The 23,393-nt window shown below is 37.9% G+C and overlaps 1 protein-coding gene across 8 annotated transcripts in view; it reads left to right on the top strand.

Annotated features, from left to right (window-relative positions):
- dachd (dachshund d) overlaps positions 1 to 23,393 on the top strand; it is a 109,076-nt gene that overhangs the window by 53,663 nt on the left and 32,020 nt on the right. For 5 of the 8 annotated variants that reach the window (XM_082176552.1, XM_082176551.1, XM_082176556.1 and 2 more), the window contains exons 2-5: positions 7 to 122; positions 8,049 to 8,081; positions 8,788 to 8,949; positions 23,148 to 23,320. In XM_082176552.1, the coding sequence (XP_082032678.1) occupies positions 7 to 122; positions 8,049 to 8,081; positions 8,788 to 8,949; positions 23,148 to 23,320 (484 nt within the window). The remainder of the gene's footprint in view (positions 1 to 6; positions 123 to 8,048; positions 8,082 to 8,787; positions 8,950 to 23,147; positions 23,321 to 23,393) is intronic. The other 3 variants (XM_082176553.1, XM_082176558.1, XM_082176557.1) reach the window with 1 other exon arrangement.

Genomic DNA, 23,393 nt, shown 5'->3' on the forward strand with positions numbered 1-23,393 from the left:
TTTTAGCTCAAGACCCGGGAGGCCTCCGAAACGGACCCAGAGTGTGACATCGCCGGAGAACCCTCACATCATGCCGCACTCTGTGCCAGGCCTCATGTCGCCGGGAATCATTCCCCCCACAGGTAACTCACACAGACCACCTCCCACGCCCTGGCCCGTTCTCGTAGCGACCCGCTGCACATCCGTTAAATGGCACACTGCAAAATCTGACAGCCCTCATCCAAACTACCAGCCAGAACCATTGACCGTTGCCTTCGGCCCCCCCTCCCTTCCCAGCAAGCCCCCCTGTGCAACCACAGCTCCAGAATAAATTGGAGTGGAGAGTTGTTCTCTTCCAGATTATTATAGTGGATGCTGCATTCTGCCTTGAGTGGATTTTAATTAGCCCGATTAAATCCACTTCACTGCTAAATGTACATAGGCCGTCGTGATGTTAAAGTAAGCTTATCGCCACAAGAATCAACAACAACCGTTTGTGCCTTCAGTTGGCCTGGAGCAACTCTAATGCTTTTGTTCTATTTATGGCTGGTTTTCATTGTAGCAGCTTTGAAGTCACTCACGAGAAAGAACCTGATTTACATATCGTGCTCTAGGTTGTTCTGCCATCTTTTAATAACACGCATTCGGTTATGGTTCACTCCTTGTTAATGTACAGTTAACTTAAATCTCTCTTGTGGATTCTTGAGCAATGATTAAACACAAAGCCATATAGTTATCATTTTTAAACCAAATTTAAACCATTTGTTTGTGTTATTATATTTTTTTTCATTGCAAAGTACGATGTTTTCTGTCCTATAGGACCACTGATCTATATAGAATGACATTATATAGATCAGTGTATAGGACACATTATATTGCTGTCACACAACAAGCTAACAATAAATCTTCAGACAAGCAGACTTCATGATGACTTTACATTTACAAGCATTTACTTTATCGAATGCAACTAAGCTATGCATTTTCTCTGTATGCGTGTTCCCTAGAAATATAACTTAATATTTGGACATTGTTAGCACTAACACTGACCAGTCATCTTATTTAATCATGTGGTAAGAATTATATAATGTTAGAACGGTAACTCTTCCTCGCCATTGACGGAAATTTCCATCATTCCGTGTTTTCACTGTTATATGGTAGGGGGCGCTATTACGCATCTTCTGAAAGAGTACTGAATATCCTAAATAAAACACATGTGAAGAAAAAGCAGAAACAAGCTATAGAATTTGTAAGCAGATGTATATGCAAAATCATCAACATTAAACAGCATAAAAATCAAAACTGACTAATATTACTGAATGAAATGTCGACCCAGGAAGTGGTATAGGACTGTGAAAGCTTTGGTGGTGTTGATGGACTCGATCTACTCCATCTATGTTTTGATCCTCATTCTGAATCCGATCTAGATGTAGTCTTTGACAAAAATGTGATTTTCTCAGCTTTTTGCTCAAAATGTTGCTTTTTTTTATTAAACTTTCCCACATTCAAGTGTTGATAAAAAAGGAATGGATGAAGCTAGAATAAAACGTTTTTGATTTTGTTTGAAACCAGAGGATCCGTTCTTTCTTTTGACGTTTTGCATGTTTAAATATTCATACAACAAAATATTCTGGGGGCCATGAAACTTTTATGAAAATGATAAAAAAAAATGCCGGCGCTGGCTATATTTAGATTATAGATCTGTTTTCTACTATTTTTCAAGTCGACATGTCCCTTCCAACGTCATACTCTGTAACTCGTGTATCATCTAGAATTCCCAGTTTCCCACTTGTAAATATGACTTTCGTGTGCTTGTAATTATGAAATTTCCAACTTTACTTGAAGGCACATAAATGAAAGTTGTTATAAAGTGATATCTTTAATGAATTGTTAAGAAATATATCCAAATTATATTTAGTCTGTATTTCAATTTTAATTTACCAGCACATTTAAGTATGTCACAATGTAGTCGTGTATTTGTCCACCACTCTTTTGCAACATCTCAAACACAACAATATTTATAAACAATATTTATAATTTTCAGCTTATACTGTAGCTCAAACAATAGAGCAATAGCGCTAGCAACACCAAAGTCATGGGTCCAGTTAACAGGGAATGCATTAAAACATGTAACTTGAGTGTTGCTTTGAATATAAGTGTATATCAAATGCTTAAAATGTAAATGTAAAAACTTGAATCGAATGAGGCACTAATCTAAAATAGTTTATGCACAAACCTAATTTATTTCCTGTATTTTATTTCTTTTGCAATCTGATATGCAATCTGACATTTCTGAGGAGGAAACTATTGAAATTCCAGATTGGCAACAGAACTGGTCATCTTGAATGATGCCGCTGAAGCATTAGTGAAACATTCTGCTTGGGAAACTGCGTCTAACTGCCCCTTTACAGTGTTCCTATGCAGTTTGGAAAAGTATGGAATTTGATTTAAGGAATCCTAAAGTAGACCTAATGCCTTGAAATATGAAAAGCCAAATTTTGCTTTACAATACCAGTCTTTTTTATAGACCCTTGAACTTGGCAAATGCCATCAGCCCATTTCGCGACATGGTTTCTCCACCGCCACAGAGGATGCGTTAAATTGGACATTAGGCCTTGAGATGGCAGTAACGCACAAAGGAAATGGTTATAGTATATATAAAATAAAAAATTGTAATGCATAAACATGCAGAAAATGTGAATAGTTTCTCGAGGGCACAAAAAAGTTTCTCGTGTGCATGCAAAAATCTGTATTTTTATTTTTTTATTTTTTTATTTTAGTGGCTCTGTAGGTTGTCACTTCGAGAAAATCAATGAAAAAAAACCCCTGAGAAAATACAAATATTTATAGATGACTTCTATATACCAAATATAAAGCTGAACACAATGCTGGATGAGTCATTTATGTTAAATATGGTCTGAAAATCTATAGAGAGGTTTGAAAATGTGAGTCTGGAAAAGTATGGAATTTTGAAATGGAAAATGTGTAGGAACCCTCAACCCTGCCTTTATGTTTGAGTGAGGTCAGCCTATCAGTGTCTTGTTTAGAAACATGAACTTAAAGGCCAGTGGGAGAGCCCAGGATGAGTTTTCTCTTATTTAGTCCTGAGAAACCATGACAAAAACCCTTTGATATCCAGGCCTTTAAACCATGAGAAGAGGCTCTGATCTTGACATTTTGGTTGAAACATCTGAAGAAAAGTAACATTTTATACAATCAAGTTTGTAAGGGTCTTCGGTTGTTTGATGAAGCGGCATACAATGAGTAGATGCAATGAGAGTTGCTCGCATTCGGTTCTTGGATCCCAGTTATCTTGACCAGCACCAGGATTGGGAGAGCAAATGTAGACAACAGCTCAAAACAGCATGAAGTGGTCGTTTTTGTTGTTGTTGTTGATGTAACTTCATCATAAAAGAGTGTATTTGTAATGTTGGCAAATGTTCAGGGCCTTTGTGCACAACGCTGTTAACGCAGCACTTGAGATGTTTTCCTTCCAGTTGCATTTAGCATCACAGTTACACTGCTAAAATAGAGCCATTTTTATCTCTCTGTTGGTCTCAGATTACTGTTATATTGACCAGAAATTACTCACCAGAAATATTGTATGAAATATAGATGAAATCTTACAGGTCATTTGCTCTGGGTTTGACAGAAATAAGAACCATGAAATGGATATATAATATGACATTATTTACATATACCATTCAAAAGTCTGTGGTAAGATAAAAAAAAGAACTTAATACACGCAGCAAGAATGTAATTTATTGACCGAAAGTGACAGTACAACACTTATAATGTTACAAAGGTTTCTATTTCAAATAAATGCTGTTATTTTAAAGTTTATATTCATCCTGATTTTTTTATTTTTTTATCACAGTTTTCAGAAAAATATAGCACAACTGTTTTCAACATTGATATTAATGAGAAAAGTTCTTGAAAAGGAAGTAATTATATTAGAATGATTTCTGATAGATCATGTGACACTGAAGACTGGAGATATTATGCAAAAAATTCAGCTTTGCCAGAAAAAAAAAAAATCGATTTTATAATATATTCAAATATACAACATATATGTATTTGTGTATACAGTGTTTTTATATATACTGTAGACACTTTGTCAAATGTACAGTGAACAGTGTTTTACAGCTATTCAGGTAATGGCATCAGAGTATCATTCCATCAGTCTGTCATTAGGTGGACACAATCAACTAGAAATGCAGCAAGACTGGGAGAATAGACACAAAAAGAGGTTAATGAAACATGAGGCCTTCACGCAGATGCAAGATTACACTGTCATAAACAGATCAGTCAACTCTAATGTGACTCTCCTCAACCGAGTGTCGGCAGCTTATAATTGATGTGCTGTATTTGGCTCCAGTGCAGACGGAACAATTCAGATGCATTAATTCACCCAGTCCTCATTGGCACAACCTCAGCTTTGTGTGTGCGATCGGTCCTCAATAGTCACTGAAACAGTGCTCATTTCTGCAAATATACTGAGTAAATAGTCACATTTAGCCTTGATCTCTATTAGGAGCGCGCACCATTGAGTCAGTAGATAAGCACTTTCTTATCATAAGCATGGCTAAGTCACTCTTTGTGTACTGATGTGAAGTTAATCTGATCTTAATTTAATTACACTATTAGTGGAAGGAGGCACATACATTTCTTATTTGTTATAAGAATGTTCTGACATTGAGCAGGTATGGGGCAGCCCGCATGTTAATTAATAATGAACATTCTGACAATATTCAGAGGCATGACAGCATTAAGCCAGTCTGCTGCTGGTTCCTTTGCATATTAATAGATCCTTCATTATTATTTAATATGACAGCTGCTCCAAGGGCTACGATCAGACCCCATCTCTATTATTTGCTGTTTTGTGCGCAGTATGACAGTACCAAGTGATTCTTTATTTGTCCCCTCCCCACGCCCCGTCTTGCGCCCCGTCTGCCCGCTCGTTCTCTTTTATGTTTGGCTGTTTATATGTGGCTGAAGAGATCCTTGTGTCTGTGAAAAAAAAAACAGACATGTGGGTCTGAATCTAAAGGTGACTTTCAAAAGTCGAAACATTGCGATCTGCTATTGGTGCTTGGCATACTAATGAATGCTAATTGAAGAAGGAGTGGGTTGCTCGTTGTGATGCTCAGACGTGCACGGGCACTACGAGTGGACTTGTTGCTGATGTGAAGAACAGTTTGTGGATGGGTACTCTGATGTAGATGTTACAGTCAAACCCATTGTAGCCTATGATGGAAGTTATTTGTGATCTAATGAACTAAACTATCTCTCTGGAACAATAGTGAATGATAATGTTGAAGAGGACCCATAGACATTGCTTGTAGGTGTAGCAGTGGCTCTCAACTGGTTTTTGACTGCTTCAGGATCCAGATTTTACATTTTACATCAAGTAGTGGCTCAGTGCAGTACCAGAATGGTTTAAAAATCACATAAAAAGCACAATTATTTTTTTTTTTTATGTTTTTTATTTCCATAATAATATATTTCACAGTTGTTGTTTATGATTTTATTATCTAATTATATATTATCTCCAAAGCATGGTTGCCACAAACCATGTTTATCCTTGCTGCGAGTAAACCCATATTTAATGTGGTTTGGGTTTCATCTAATTTTTACTTGTATGGTTTTGTTTTTGAAGATTGATTGATTGATTGATTCATTCATTTTATTATTATTAATATTATTCCGTTTTTGACTGAGTTTAATTGGTCTTTTGCCTTTATACAGCATTTGACAAAACTATTTATTTTGCTATCATAACTATGTACAACAAATGTTTAGTAGCAGCATATGTTTTTTTTTCCTTGCAGTCGTTGACTTTACCATTTTTGGGTCACAATCCACCAGCTGGGAGCCACTGGTCTATATTGTAATAGGCTAATTAAGCAGGGAATTGTTTTTAAGCTGTTTATTGATAACATCCATACCTGCAGGACATTACGTATCACCATGTCCATTTTAGTTGATAAATGAATACGACGGATGTTTAATGCATTATTGAAGTGCTTAATTGTTGAAGTAAAAATTCTGGCAAAAGCAACTCAAGTGCCCGGCTTTTCACACAAGCAACCAGAAGGTGATTTTATTCTTTTATTTATTTATTTATTTCTCCAGGTCTCTTCTACGCATACATCTCATTTAGAAAACAGTTGACTCTCTCCCATTAGACGCAAATGAAGATTGACCTTCGGTGCGACTGGAGGCCATATTTATTATGAGTGGAGGGGGGGGTGAGGTAGATCCCCTCCGCAGCTGTAGGGCATGAATATACAACAGCAAACGAGAGCGGCCACTCCGACACAGTGTATACGATTCATCAATATGGTACTGATGTACTTTAAAATGCAAACAAGCCCAGAAAGCCGGTGGCATGCAGTGTTGCTCACACCATCTGCCTGTCTGCTGCTGGGGAGGCAAGGTGGCGTATTAAAGCCACATGTTCAATATCTTTCTTTTTCCCGTTCTCTTCGCGCTCAGGAAAGGAGACAGTGGCCAAATGGCCGCAGTCGAGTCATGTCAGTGAAAGTGACACTTTAGTGATGATGAATTTGCCAATTGGCTTCCCTCATGTGGGGGAAAACGAAAGCCAAACTATGAGCGTGTCACTGATTGGTACATAAGAGGAGTTTTACATTTTAAAAACTGGCTGCATCTTTTTAATTAGTTTGCTAAAAAGCGAAACATATAATGTCTGTCAATTTAGCGACAAATGACTGGCCTATGTTTGGAAAGAAAACATATAATTGTTGACTTGTAACGTAAAGTAATTTTTGTATTGCCTATTCAGTGTTTTATTTATCTTCCACCTATAATGTTGAGGATATTTTGGGGTTTATTTTTTTCCATATTAGTATGCAATTAATTGATTGGCATATCTTGAAATTAATTGGACTCATTTTAAATGAATTAAGAGGATAATAATCATTAAATATGCAGGATACAGATCTGTTTAAATTATGCATTTAAACAGGAAAAAAAATTCAGTTGTGACATTCAGTCACGATATTTAATATTTTGTAGTGTCATGACGTTGCTCAGCCCCTATCCCAGAATCCACTTTGCCTCATAAATTAGGTTATTGTACTGTAACCATTTTCAATACACTGTACGTACAAAATGAGACTGCGTTCACAGGATTCACCGAACAGTGCTGGAAAAAAAGCTCAGCTTTGATTCATCCATTCACATCGTTTCATTAATCTTCATTCATGGATTCAAGGTCTCTTTCAAGGATCCTCCTTTTACTTTCTGCGAGTCTTTCAGGTGTTTTGTCATTGAAAAAGAGTAAATGACAGCGAGTCAGTTCTTTATCCAATCTCTCCATCTCCACTGTGCTCCTTTTAAACAAATCAAACAATGGGGGAAAAAAATGTAATATTGCCACTGGAGCCAAAAGACTTTGAATTGCAGCGTTCCTCTTCATTCAGAGGGAATGACAATGGATTTGCCGTTTAATGTGCGTGTGTTTGAGATGTTACAGACATTTGTGTGTGTATGTGTGCATATTTGAGCGCGTCTTCTTCGGTTTCCCACTGTTACAGACTGTTTGTTTTCACTTTGTCGTACATCCCCACCCGTTTATTTACAAACAGAAACCATGGCAACATGTCAGTCCTGATATGTACTCCTGATTCCATCTGTCACCATCAAAGCTCAACGGCGTCATCTTTGCATTTAGAGAGAAAAAGAGATGGAAATCAGAGAAGACGTTCATGACAGTGAGGCTTCCAGCTGAAAATGTTGCATCAGTCCAATGGGGCCAGCTGTGTAATCAAAAACAGCAAAGCTACTGTCGGTGATGGGATGCAAATGATCTGCTCTAGTTAAGACGCAGTGCTAGACTGAGTTAGGCTAGTGATGGGAGAAAAGACTGTCAAACTGTTATAGAGCGAAAAGCAGTTTTCCCCCCTTCTTTCTGAGGTAAAGCCATACTCAAAGTAATGTGTGATTTCAAAAACATGAGTGTAAAATTGTTATTGTGCCTTATTACATAATGTATTGATATTGGATATTTAATTATGCATGTTTATTTCCTCTATTTTTACATTTAGATTACCTTTGCGGTCATTTGATGCTCACTAAAGGTAATATTTAAACACAATAGGATACATTTATGATGTTAGCTTTAGCAAATCTCAAAATGAATATCGATTTTTATTTTATTTTATTTTTACATTTATTTTTTAGACCCAATATTATAATACAGTACAGCCAAACATTTGGGGTCAGTACAATTTTTCTTCACAACTTTTATTCAGAAAAATACAGTGAAAACAGTCATTTTGTGAAATATTATTACAATTTAGAATAACTTTTTTATTTTGTTATATATACATGTAAATATAAATGTAATTTATTTCTGTGATGGCACAGCTGAATTTTCAGCAACCATTATTCCAGTCTTTAGTGTCACATGATCCTTCAGAAATCATTCTAATATGCTGACTTTGTGCTCAATAAACATGTTAAAAACAGTTGTGATTAATTTTTTGTGGAAACATTTTTAGAAAGTTCAAAAGAACAGCATTTATTTGAAATAAAAATATTTGTCTGCATTATAAATGTCTTTACTGTCACTTTTTTATTCATTTAATGCATCAAATTTCAAATAGATTTTTTCCCTTTTAAAATTTGGAACGTGTTATTCTCATGTTACTGTCTCTTATCCCCCTTGAAATTCCTGCACAATGTCTTTTCTAGAAGCATTTTTTGATCATACCTTTGTTTTAGGTCCATTTGAGCTGAACCCTTGTGATGCAGTGACTCCATCTTTCTGTCCTCTATCTGCAGGTCTCACAGCCGCTGCTGCAGCCGCTGCGGCCGCCACCAACGCTGCTATTGCAGAGGCCATGAAGGTGAAGAAGATCAAACTGGAGGTGATGAGCAGCTACCATGGTAGCAACACCCAGCACGGGGCCGACTCAGAAAACGGAGACCTCAGCTCTAGTGTGGGTGAGTCACCATCCACCAGCAGCATGACTCACACTGAATGCAGGCCCTGTTAACAGCCGTCTCGCAACCCGTCACAAGTGGTCAGGCAAGACACATGGCTGTTTACACCTGGGAGTAACATGCTTCTCAAATGTGTCTTCTGCGACTGCTTGTGATCAGATTTTGAGGGGAGGGTCCCTTATTTAATACTAAATATTAATACAAAATTATTAATAAAGTGGGAAAAAAGAAGAAATTTGTTTGATTTAACAATTTAACCAATTTAACCAACATGACCTGTCACTGCATGTTAACATCAGACATGTCGGAGATGTTCTGTAAAGTCTTGTGCATGCAAATGTATTTGCTTCCCAAATTTTCAACTAGAAGTTTATTTTCTTTTAAAGCCACATGTAGATACAAAGTTTAAAATACTTGTTTTGGCACGTTTTTTGATTGGCACATGAGTTGGTGGGACTCATCAGGGCAGAATGCGATGTGGTCATGTGTTTTCCATTTCCTCCACATATAGTTTGAGCATTTCGCAAAGTGTTTTGGACCCCATTTACACCTTTATTTAGTGCTGTCCACTCAGATGACCAGAAACTGACCAGAAGCGCTCAGAGCTTTCAATGCCAGTTTGATCAGGGTTTCAAATCAAACCCAAAGTGTACCCATTTATGTTTACCCAAAAATGAGTTGTTCCAAACCTGCATGAATGTCTTTCTTCTGCTGAACACAAAAGAAGATATTTTGAAGAATATGGTTAACCAAACAGTTGATGGGCCCCATTGACTTCCATGGTATAAAAACAAAACAAAAAAAACATTGAAGTCAATGGGGCCCATCAATTGTTTGGTTACTGACATTCTTCAAAATATCTTCTTTTGTGTTCAGCAGAAGAAAGAAATTAGGGTGAGTAAATGATGACTGAATTTTCATCACTTAAAGGGATAGTTCACCCAAAAATGAAAATGTTGTCATTATTTACTGACCCTCTTGTTGTTACAAACCTGTATGACTTTCTTTCTTCTTTGAAACACAAAAGAAAATATTTTGAAGAATTTAACTGTTTACATCCACACAATAAAAGTCAGTAGATCAAAGGTCCACATTTTTCAGTAAGACAGTAAGAAATGTTTTTTTTGTTTGTTTTGTTTGTTCGTTCCCTAAAAGAAAGTCAGATTTACAGTTTTGGAATGACAATTCTGAGTGAACTATGCCTTTAAGAACAAACTGATCTGCTGTTATCAAACTAAACATAATTCATTCTATTTATCTATGAAAATATGTCCTTAAGCTCACTTAAATGCAGATCAAACGGCAAACCATACCAAATCTGGATAAAACTAGAAAGCTTTGTGTAAACTTGTTTTGAGTAGTCAGTTTGTTTGGTTGATTCCAAATTCATCATTAGCAGGTAATGCACTTTTAAAGTAGCTACACATCAAATGCATCCATGAGCACTTTATCCCAAAGCTAATAGCTATTAAGCGAGCCGCTAATTCAATTTGGTGAAGAAAATTAGTTTTGAATGTCCCCCGCTCCAATTAATCGTTTCTCAGATACATTCAGATTTTTTCCTCTCTCTCTTTGCAACATTACTTAAAGCCATTTTTTGTGGAAATTACACTGTTATATTAAACCACAAATCCATTACAAATGATTCAGTTACCATAATCCCAGAGCTGAACTGTGCGTGTGTAATTTCCATTGTGAATATCCACCCTGCGTCGAGGCTTTCCCAGCTGCATTTGACACTAGGAGTTTTGGCAAAACACGGTGCGCTCTAAGCAGATTTATCGAAAGGAAGCCGCGCGGAGCTGAGGTCATCTAACAGCGAACGGCGGCGGGGGGCCGCGAGGTCACCGAAATAAAGATAAATGCGAATCGGAATAGGCGAGGCTGCGGCAATGGGGCTAATAAGAAACTGTTTTTATCTTTTTACAATTTAAATTGTAACCTTGAGCATGCAGACTCCCTGAAGAATAATAATTTCAGGCCCAGCGGTGAGCGAAGGAGCCGAACTAGAGAGGCATTAGAAGCTCTGAGTGAAATATATGGCTGAGACGCCTCTCCGGCCCATCCACAATCAATTGGATTCTTTTACTTTAATATTTACTCGCAGCGATGAGATGCTAGTCTGCATGGTGATGAACAGTCTACCTCTGGCGTTTGAAGGTGACCTGTCACCGCGTATGGACAAATCTCTCGCTTGCAGAAATGTAGAAAATAAATCATTAAAGGCAGGCGGGCCTCTCATTCCGGGATTTAAATCACTCCCAGATTTATGATTTAAATTAATGCTCGGTTTGGTCAAAAGAACGGAGGCCGAGACAAATTATGTTTGGTACTGAAGCCATCCTAATATTGATTACTGGATGTCAGTGCAATCTCTTGTTTATATCAAGCACTCTCCTGTGACGGGGTGGCCAATAGGAGTCACCCGCATGATAAGAGGGCGAAATATAGCTGCTTCTATTCAGCCAGCCAGAGGGGAGAAACAAGCTCCTTTCAGCCTTTAATTGCAACATAAATTAGGTTTTTAAGTGAAATAGACAGTGTTTTCCATTCCCGTCTCCCAGCGAATTCCCTCACTGCTCCGGATCATTACTGCATTAAAACGGAAAGGTCATTTCGCCAGAGAACCGAGAGAGTGATATCGCATCGGGGTGTTTTAAAAGAGTGCCAGAGAAAACACACAACTGTGAAAATAAACTCTTAGCTGCGGTGCTCTGCTGACTTCTGCCTTTCTGAGCCTCGTGATTGGCTCTAATGGTTTTGGGCTGTGAATGCCTATTATGTCCTGCTTATAGGCGCTTTTTGCAGCTGGAGTCCAGAGTCTGAAATCATTTGACAGATATAGGGATGACTTTAGAGCAGAGGAACTCAGTTAAACACTCTAGACTGGGGTGGACAATGTCATGAGCAGGAAGTGAGCATATTAAAACAGCTGCTCTTGCTATGAGGTTTTATTTAGAGACACTTGCTTACATGAAAGTGTAATTATTTTTCTAAATGTCACTAGGGGCAACACCACCAATAACAATAATCATCATCATCATAGAAATTATTATTATTAAGAATAAGATATTAAGTGTGTTTGTGTGTGTGTTTTTTATATAGTTTATGAGGACACCAATTTGTATAAGGCCATGGGTATTACACTGGTATTACAACGTAAACCTAGTTTATGAGGACATTTCCTGAGTCCTCGTAATTAAAATGGCTTAAAAAACATACTAAACAATGTTTTATTAAAAATGTAAAAATGCATAAAGTTTTCTTGGGTAGGGTTAGTGTAAGGGGATATAATATACAGTTTGTACAGTATAAAAAACATTACTCCTATGGAATGTCCTAATAATCATAGGTGCACCAACGTGTGTGTGTGTGTGTGTGTGTGTGTGTGTGTGTGTGTGTGTGTGTGTGTGTGTGTGTGTGTGTGTGTGTGTGTGTGTGTGTGTGTGTGTGTGTGTGTGTGTGTGTGCGTGTGTGTGTTTATTTGTTTTGTGAGTGGTGAAAAAGTGGCCACTGCAAGGGTATTCCCAGCATTGCAATGGTTTTGTTGATGGTTGCTTGGTAGTTGCTTCTACTTTTTATATTATATATATATTTTTTTTTATATAAATACTCTATTCCTTCAATGATATATATTCTGATTGAGATTCTCAGTTTAGAGCAGAATAGATTTAGTCTGAAGTAGAGACAGGCTGATATTAAGTGTGTGAAGGACATTGTACTCTTCTCCGGACTTGTTGATGTTGATGCAAATTGGATGGGCTAATGTTTCTTCTGCATTAAATATTCAGCTCAATAACTCTCGCCGGCTTGCATCACTATTATTAATTACAAAAACAGAGAGAAACAGTCAGCCAGTTAAAATTGGAGCCAAATAGCCAAACAGCCTAAGCGAGAAAGGAGGTGGTGAACGTGATTAAGCTTAGCGCTCGCTTCCCTTTTGATTCTTCCCCAGCATTTTTTTCAGGGAGGTGGGGGGTTCCCTTCTCTTACAATGTGGATTGTTCCATTGACTCACAGGAAACGGCACAATTCAAGATCACAAACCAAGCAAAACATGTGCCTGGAAGACAAGCAAACAGTGATCCGTTCTCTCGCATTGAATAGACCTGAACCAAAACCAACACCTGCCCTTTTCAGCATGATGAATTGTTTGATTTTTTTCCATTCATTTTTATTTATTTCTTTCCCGTTTCGTGACTCATGCATTTGCTGCCTTCAGGTTAAGAAATGGAAGGAGGTGAAAAGAATCCCTCTCTTGGTGGCCACTGGGTGCCATTTTGCATCTGATTCCTTGCCACGGCAACGTTAATGGACCTTAAATCCTCTCCGTAATTAGATGGGGGAATTGTGTGTATCACCAACCAGATGATGCTGCCATAATGAAATAAGCGACAAACTTTCAGGCATGTATGTGTGCACGTGCTTGTGTGGGTTTCTCTGATTTAGCGAGTTAGCGTGCTCAGACCTGGCCCAGATCTGGCGTTTAGCATTTTGGGGGACGTGGGGGAGCGCAAACCTGTCACGTCAGGGCCGGTGACAGGTGTCTATGTTAGGGACAGAATTGAAAGTGATGGGGGGAGATGATGGGTGGGCTTCCCACCATCGATGAGGTCAGGCCGCTAATTCCGCCAGGCTTCTTCTGGCAGAGGAGGCCAGCACTCAAGAGATGGATCTGTAGAGAGACCGCAGCTGTAAGCGTGGAGGAGCTAATTGGTCCTTATCTTGCTGTCCCATTCATCTTCATTTTTTACCAATTACCGAGCATTATCTGTGTTCTCGGTTGGATATGGGAGTTAATCCTTTTTGGTTAAGCTGCTAGTGCAGCTTGCAAATTTCCATTGGTGGAGCGGGTGAAAGAGTCAGAGCGAAAAAACAAACTCGGGAAACTTCTCATCATTGTACACAGGAAGGAATCGATTGGAAATGACATCACGGGAGGGAAAGGAAAAAAAACAGCGGGGAGGAGGGGAATCAATTATTGGTGTTATAATTCAAGCTCTTGTTTGCAAACGTTGCAGTGCCATTGATTAAGTTGTTTTCATTGCACTTGCCATTATTGACTTGTTAAAACCATATTTTCTTCTCATCGGTGGTTTCACATGTGCAACCAATCAACCGGTGGTGTTTCAAATCTTGTACTAATTACTCAAAATGTATAAATTTGTCCGCAGAATTACCCTTTTCGATGCATGATTGCATGAGATGAAGAATCACTTCAAAGGGGAGCGAACCGTCTCTGAAGCAGTCTTATTATGCACTTAACCATATGGATAAGCTTCCAAACACATTAATAACTGTAAGACTCGTCCCTCTTATTGTACTTGTTACACTGTCAAGAGCGATCTCGTCATAAATTCAATGCATCACTGCGTCAAGCACTCGACGCTTTTAACTGACACAGAGGAAGTCGGTGGCAGTGCGATATCTTTCTGATGAGCGCTGTCACATTTCCTCAACACCTATCAAAAAACATAGACCCTAAACCCATTGTCTTTACAGCATGCACATCCATCATGCATCGGGGCCGTGTCGCGTCTTTATAATCAGCCAGCTTGTACATTGAGCCCTCATTTAGCATAAAGCGTTCGTGCTCAATGCCGGGCCTCTTAAAATAGCTCCCCATAGAGGACGGATTGAGTGAGCAATGCCTCCTGCTCTTTGATAGGGATCTGTTTGGTCACACACAGCACCAGCTGTCATCTCAGCCTCGACTGCTGTGATTTAATTAGTCTGTTTATGTCCTTTCTAATAATAAATCCCACACTGTGGAAGGACAAATCCAACAAGGGTTGCGCTTTGTTTTTCAATCTGCCGGCCTCGCACTGCTAAACGTGGCAAGGCAACAGCAAACAGCAGAAAGTTTTGGTTAAATCGAGTCTGTCATTTTGACTTTCACTTTTTCTTCCTCTCTTTTCTCATGCCTCCATCTAAGTCAGGGTGAAATGGTTATAACTAATCCTTTTAAAAAATAAATAAATTTTGTCATGGATAAAAATTTAATGATATTCTTTTTAGATTTTCTGTTATTTTTCTCTATTTAGATTAAAAAGTGGATTTTCTTATCATAATGTTTTCTGGGACTTTTTTTTTACTGAACATCTATTGTTGCTGAGTTGATTTAAATTGTTTAATGCAACAACTAAAATACAGTAACACAATTTTTCACTGGATGAACACAAGATAGGAAATAGACTTCATTTGATTATGCAAATGAAACTCAACAATTAGTTTGAATCATAATTCAAATGTCCACATGGCATTTTTTCATATATTCAAATTCTTTACTAAAACGATATGTAAATAAAATGTGTTCTATGTATTTGACTAATATGAATGATGATTCATTTAAACTTTATCAGAGTTTTGAATCAATTGAATGAACTGATTCAAGGAATTTAACTTAATGGCGTTTTGCGTTTTGTTTTTGCTAAAGTTTCAATCAGAAACATTCTTGCAATTCGTGAGACACGTGAAGCTAGTTTAATGACATTCTCTTCAGGAAACTTACTGGATAAATAAAAGTGCAATAAAATCATCATCATATTCATGATGCATGGATGATTAAATCACCACGAATACAGTATGAAAATGTGATATATTGCCCAGAAGTCTGCTGAGTGAAAAACCAGCCCGCAGCTAAACAGTGAAAACATGTTCACTTCCTAGCCACATCTGAGTCGCATCGGCAGAATCCAGGGCAATGATTCATTCCTTATTACTCTCTGACTGAGTTCCACCATAGGCATTTAGCATTGCAGATAGCAAGTTTCTTCAAAACCGCCTCACCTCTGTCAGTTTACATTGTTGAATGCTGTTTTGTCTCGCCTCAAACATCAGCAGGGCTGTTCACGGGAAGGCAGGAAGCGTTGGTAATAGCTCTGAGACCGGGATGAGAACCAGGGCTGAGTTTACAGAGACACGCAGCCTCTCCTGGGCATTCGTTTCTGAGTGCCTCTATTAGTGTGTTGTGCTCCTGGGAAGCAGGTGACAGATAAGTGGAGAGCGTCACACATTTTAATAGAATTTCAAAAAGATAACTCGATAATCACTTACTTTTTTAATGAAGTCGAATTGCTTGTTTTAATTCCGGTTGCATCGACAGTTAAGCATCAGCATAAAATTGAATATGCATGATTTTGGAAGAGGGGGAGGGGGTGGGTGGGGTGTAAAAATGTGCAAAGCGCTGGTGTACACAAATGCCTACAACTGCAGAAACAGATTACAAAATGGGAATTGATTAAACATTATTTCTGTAATGATCCGTATCATGCTCTATCATCTCTGAAAAGCAGTACAGCTCTACATTACTGCAGTGAGCGTAGCCGGCATAAATTCGTGCAGATATTTGTGTCTGCAGAGTAAATGAAATAAATAAGTAGCCGGTTTACTTGTCGGGCCTCATCAACATTAAAGCTCGTTCTTCATTAATTGGATGAATTAATTTGGAGCCGTTTGATTCAGTTGTGAGACGTGGTGCATTGCCCGTCCCTCTTTACTAATCTCTGTCAGGTTGCATTTATAAGTGGAATTGAGTGACCTTTGGAGGCAAAGATAGGGATGAAGAGATCTGCGCAATTTGAAAAGACAATGTCACATGGTGTAAATGTGATACATGTAATAAATGACATTCAACCTTTCACACACGATAAGCTTCTGGGGTCCATAATGCGAAAGTTGCGTGCGCTTTGACTGCTTCGAATATTCCTCCGATAGGTCATCTCACTGCACTCAATTACGAGAGAGAAACAAACCAGCGTGTGATGCGTAACGGCCGTGCCTTATGATGACAGAGAGGATGTGCTGCAATCGGAATATTGCCATGATTATTGCAGTTATAATAACATTGCAGCAATTAGAACATGAGAAATGAAGGCGCGGCCATTATCACTCACGGGTATCAATCATGCCTGGAGCCCCATTAACCCCAGCCAGACTAGCGATCCTACTCTGGGTCAGGCTTCTTGCCAGAACAAATCATCCCACTGCCTCAAGTTACACAAAGTAGCCCGCATTTAGCCTATGTAGTACATGTACAAAATACAAGAATCTGTGCAATTGAACTTTTCTTAGTGACCCAGAGGAAATTTGAGTGCGTAAAGGTTGCTTTATTAAAGCTTAAAAGAGTTCTCGGTTATGTTTGGCTTGTGTCAGATGTTTCCACTAAATGTCTTTATATAAAAGGAAATAGTCTCAAATATAGACACAATATAGAGCTAAATCAGATTTTTTTTTTTACTTTCTCTCCATGTAATCTCAAATTGCTGGACAAATGTGTATCAAATATATGTATATACAAATCTCAATATATCACCCTGTTTTTATTTATTTTTAATTAAAAATTAAAACTGTTTTAGTTTTATATTTTATGAATAAAAATATCATTAAATATTGTATTTTTATTTTATTATATCATGTTATTAATTAATTTATTTTTACTTTCTCTCCATTTAATCTCAAATTGCTGGACAAATGTGTATCAAATATATGTATACAAATCTCAATATATCGCTCTGTTTTTATTTATTTATTAAAAATTAAAACAGTTTTAGTTTTATATTTTATGAATAAAAATATCATTAAATATATATATATATTTTTTTTTTTTATCATGTTATTAATTTTTTTTATTTTACTTTCTCTCCATGTAATCTCTCATTGCTGGATAAATGGACAAACTTTCTGTCTCTTGTGAAACACATATAATAATATTTTGAAGAATGTTACAACTGTAATGAGGTCAATGTGCTCCAAAACAACACTGGACCCCATTGATTTATGTTGTATGCATAACATTTTTTTTTTTTCATAAAAGAAAAAAAAAGTCATACAGGTTTGAAACGCATAAGGATGAGTAAATAATGACATTATTTCCATTTGGGGTGAACTATCCTTTTAAGCACATTCAATAAGACCAAAGCGGCATGACAAACATAACAAATCTCCCTTCACAATGAATTTCAGAATCACGCAAAGATGCAGCCTCTGCAACGTGATGCTAATTTTGTAATTAGAACAGATGATGCAAGAGGCTGTCTTATCCCCTGGAAAGCCGTCTCATGGACCCCTGCACTGTGTGATTGATAACACCGTTCGATACATTTCATTTCAGAGTCCAAGTCAAATGACAACTGCTTGCCATTGACCAAAAGCAATCTTTTTAAACGGGACCCTTTGCTCAGTATCTGATGAAAATTATTCCCCCCACCCCTCCTCTCGCTGGGTGTCACAGTCCCTCAGGGAGGGGGGTTATTGATTGGACTTGAATATATTGTACCCTCAGTGGAAACATCTGCTGGTAATGTTCGCTCCCTTATGCTTTCCCTAAACCAGCAGTAGTTTATGGAGACTGATACAAGACACGTTTAAGCTGAACCTAATTCAAATCGAAATTGGGTGTGCTTTCAGTGATGTGTCCTGAAGCCTGTGTCTGGGCATCTCGTAACATGCAGGTAATTGTGTTAACCAGACCACAAGATCACAGTGAATATGTGGTGCCAACTGTGGTGCCAACCCATAGCCTTGTCATTTGCGTTTATTATTATTATTATTATTATTTTGTTTGTTTATTTTATTTTTTTATTTTATTTTATTTTATTTTATTTTATTTTATTTTATTTTATTTTATTTTATTTTATTTTATTTTATTTTATTTTATTTTATTTTATTTTATTTTATTTTATTTTATTTTTATTCCAGCATGAACAAAATCTAAATCTACATCTTAAAAATGGCCAATAAAAACTATATATATATAATCTTTTTTCCTTTTTTCTTTTTTTCTTTAATAAACATAAAATGAACATAAAAAAATGAATGAATTTGTTGAATAAATATCATGTTGTTTTTATTTATTGGTCATTTTTAAGCCATTTAGATTTACATAAAAACACTTCAATAATATAATTCTATATCAAAATCAGAACCTATATCATACGTTTGCTAGCGGCCAGCTTGCATAAACAGGTAGTGACCAAAAGCACTCCATCATATGCCAAGAACTGCTGCTGGGTCTTTATCCTCCTGAAGGAAGAATAAATAAATAAATAAATAATAAAATAGTACTGTCTGTCTCCTCCGTAATCCCTACCACATGTTTGCTTTGATGGTTGTGGGGGGTTGCGGGTCTGCGTAATTATGCTACCTCATCAAACCAGAGATGTTTTGTTGCCATTATTTTTTACACTCACAAGTGTGTAATAGATGTTTTTCTTTAACCTCTGTTTCTTATTAAGCATTCTCACTTCAGACTGAGTATAGTAAAAGGGATGCAGTTTCTCTGTTCTTGTGGCTTAAGATCACATCACATTCTCAAGCATCTGGGGGTGTTTTTAGCGCTCTGTGATTGTTGGTGATAGTGTACAGGTCTGTTTCTTTTTTTATTATCATTTTGGGGGAGGATATTAACAAATTCAAGATGTTATTTTTATGATTAGCATTAAGATTATAAACAGGAAGAAAAGACTTTAAAGTTTTTCTCAATGACACAGAAAGACCGTGGGTGGCTACTTCAAAGTGAAATACCTTCCTCTAACGGGCCTTAATGAGTTACAGCGTTTAACAGCCTTGACTAGCTATGCCTTCTGGGAAAAAGAAAACAATCTATACCCTTACCATAGAAGCATGTCTGTTTATGAAGGACCTATGAAGTAACATCTTCTCTACACAGATGGAGCTCTGTTTTTTTTATGGTTGAAGGTCCTTTGTAATAGCCAGAATGAGTTTATGAGTAGCCGGTTATATTTTTACAATTAAAATGAAATATGAGAATGAGAAACCTGTGGCAAAAGCCTTGACAGTTTTAGGGAATTGCAAAAATAACAATCTGCCATTCTGAAACGCCAACCATTTAAATTGTTATCCTGATTCAACAGCTACTTCAAAAGGCGTATGATTTTGGCCCTCAAATCAAAGGGACGAGCAAAAGAACGTCTGTTTAGATAAGAGCATTTACAACACACTGCTCCGTCGCGTTGTGCTCGCAAACAAAGATGGATAGGCCAGAAACAAGTCATTTAATTAGCGCTGGAACCCCCGTCTCCGACTCTGCAGCCAATTACACATTCCAACGGCATCTGCAGGTCCTATTTCACGGGAGGAAAGCAAATCTTCCCTGGCTGGGCTTCATACAGTACATCTTTTCTCTTCCATTTAAGAGAAGGTAAATAGCAGAGATGGACAGCTTCATTAGACAGCATCTGAGGAGCAGGCAGGGCGGATTGTCGCTTAAATAGTGGGCTTTTACTGGAGGGCTAACCGGCGACCTCAGATCAATTACAGCTGACATTATTGTTTGTCGTGAGCTCTTCCAGGATAGAGGAGTAGAGGCAGAACAAGCCCTGGCTCTGCTGAAAATGTAATTTTCCTCCTCTTTTGCTTTCATTCCACAAACAATAAATCACTCAGTTGAAGAGATAATAAAGTGCCAAGTAGGAGCTGGTTTAATTTTTGTCAAGGGAAAGCTTCCTCCCTCACAGGATAATGCAGGTTGCTAGTGCTTTGAAAGCCAGCTTTCACCAGACAATAGCTGCTTCAGTCTGGCTCTTTAGGGCTCTTTTTTTCTTTTTTAAGGGCCACTGGAATCAAAGTTCATCTGTTTGACAATAATATCTCAGGTCCTAATTCATGCAAATTTCAGCAGTTTATTGCTGTTTTGATATTTTTTGATAAGTTTTCTGTTATGGGTATAGGGTTAGAGTTAGGAGATAGAATATACAGTGATGTCTATTGAACATCCTCATAATGATAGCAATACCAGTGTGTGTATGTCTATACAACAGTTAGTTCTGGTCCTCAAATCTAAATGTCTGAGAGGCCTTCCAGGAGTGCTTATATTTTATGAATATATATAATGAATATTATTATATATAATAATATGTATTATGAAGAAGATTTTATAATTGACCCATATACAAGTTGAATACAGGCATATTCTAATAAGAGATACGTATATTTATCTAATTTCTAAATGCAGCCTCAGGAATAAAGTTTGAATTGACGGAACACAAATGATTTGCGTTTATATATAAAAAAGTGTTTATATCTTGAAGCAAGTATAAATAAGATGTTTTACATTTTCATTGGTTTTGTCCTTGGAATTTAATCCATAATCTGGAACACAATAGAAAAAAGTGTCTTTATTAAATAAAAAATCTTTATTGACAAGGTAAATTAACTGTGTCCAAAGGGGTTTTGTTTTGGGACAAATTTGTTGAAAACTACAAAAGAAGAAGAAGAAGAAAAAAAAACAGTTGATGAACAATGCGTCTGCTTCATCAGACATCCATAGTTCATTGCCTTTCAGTCTGTCTGAAAAGCCTTGGTGGACATCTTTTAGCTTGTATCATGTTTTCTTATGGTTTTCAATAGGCCATTATGGCTGAAACATCACTTAAGGATGGCGGAACATGAAAGGAGGTGGGATGGAGGGAGAGAGGGAGAGAGATTAGGCCCCCGAGAGCAGTCTGCTACTGTAAGCCCGTAGTCGCTCTCACACGCAGAGTTCTGCTTTGTGGAAGTCGGTCAACACAACAGACATCATTCACCGCCAGGCTGATAAAGGACGCCCATTTAAATGACAAAAGCAAAGTCATATCAGACTTTAATACGTTTCTCCCCTCTCTTGTAAATGTTGATTTCCTGAAATCCAGTCAGATCTTCTTGAGCGAATCACAAAGGCGCGCCGGCACTCAATCCGGCTCTCGAAAGCTTTGAAAGGTAGATACGTGCATGAATGCCTCTCTCAATTTGTTTCGGCGTGGCGCTGTAAGTATCCTGCAATCACACGCTGGCGCCGTGGCAGGTTTTAATTGAGTCCGGTCCTGCGAGTGGTAATTGATTCAGACTCGGCACTCGAGGAGAGACGCCTTTACAAGGTGCTGCTTGGCCTCTCGTTCTTTTAATCTCAGCCTCCTTTTTAATGTCAGGGAATGTGTTTTCCCTGTGCATCTGCTGGTCATCTTTCTTATGGAAATGCACAATGCTTCACCGAAGAGCGTTCACACTGAAGGGACCCCCTCCATCCTCCCCTTTTTTTTATTTTCGTTTTTCGTTTTTTTCTGATGTAGACTGTCTCACAGCCCTTGGCCACTGATATTTCGCACAAAAACAACTCACTGGTTTATCCCTCTGTGTCTCCTGTTACCTTGAGCCAGGCGATATCGGGGAAGTGTGGGATGGAGCACGGGGCCGCCCGCTCGATCGGATCCACTGCGAACGCTCAAGTTTTCTTTCAAGCGCTCGAGTGGTGCCTTTGACCGTCCGAGACTGAAATTTCTCTCAGTTACTTTTGATCCTTTAGTTCAAAGTCAGGAGTGGGAGTGAGTGGGTCTTTAGTTCAGGGACACACACTAGGCTGTGACCTTATTTGTGTGCATATGTCCTTTGAAAAAGCGGGACAGCTTCCTTTCTACCCATTTAATCACTGTCTAAGAATGTAGCACAGTTCGCATTAGTTTTATATATGAGTTTAACAGTACAATCACATGTCCTCCTGCAGGATCTGGTTTTCCTCATCAAAATACTTTGAATGTCTTAATTATTTCAATCCCGTGTAACTATCAAGGACTTGAAAAAAATGACGTTATAAATGTACTCTGTTATACAAGTAATGGAGTTTCTGGCACAAATACTCGTAATTAGCTTGTAGGCATCTCATGATACACACTTAGTTTTAATTGGCTCATTTTTGCTCATTTTAACTAATGCCTTTCATGTTTGCCTTCTTTTTCCACAGATATTTTGAATGCATTTACTATTAATGGTGAAATATTTCCATAATTTTTCCCTTTCCCAACATAATAAAGATTAGTTTAAATCTCACAATTATTAGGTTATTATGACTGTAATCACCAGAACGCTATATATTATTAACAGCGATATGTATTATTAAAAACAAAAGTGAATATTTATGTTTCTAATAACCATAATGGCTTGAAAATATTTTTTTGTAGTCGTCAATAGCTTTAATATAATACACTATCTAATGTGACGATTATTATTTAATGAATATTTACTCTGTAAGCCACGTCGCTCGCACGATAGGTCACGTGTGAATAATTCATAGCGTTTCTCCTTTAAATCTTCCTCTCTTCTTCAGCAGTACGCTTTCTTTTCTGTCGCACACGCGTCTTCCATTTGCACACAACTTAATGCCAGAAATGATTAATTAATCAGCTACTTTCCCCTCTCATCTTCAGGCTTGGAACTGCCGTTTATGATGATGCCCCACCCCCTGATCCCTGTCAGCCTGCCTCCCGCATCCGTCACCATGGCGATGAGTCAGATGAACCACCTCAGCACCATCGCCAATATGGCCGCCGCAGCACAGGGACAGAGTGCCCCATCCCGAATGGTGACATCAGTGATTAAGGTAACCCACAGCGCCGTTCTCTCATTGTGTCGTGCACATCTCTCATCAGCCATTGGGGGAAGGTGGAGGGGGC

The sequence above is a fragment of the Leuciscus leuciscus genome, assembly GCF_965113295.1.
Source record: "Leuciscus leuciscus genome assembly, chromosome: 7".
Classification (NCBI taxonomy): Eukaryota; Metazoa; Chordata; class Actinopteri; order Cypriniformes; family Leuciscidae; genus Leuciscus; species Leuciscus leuciscus.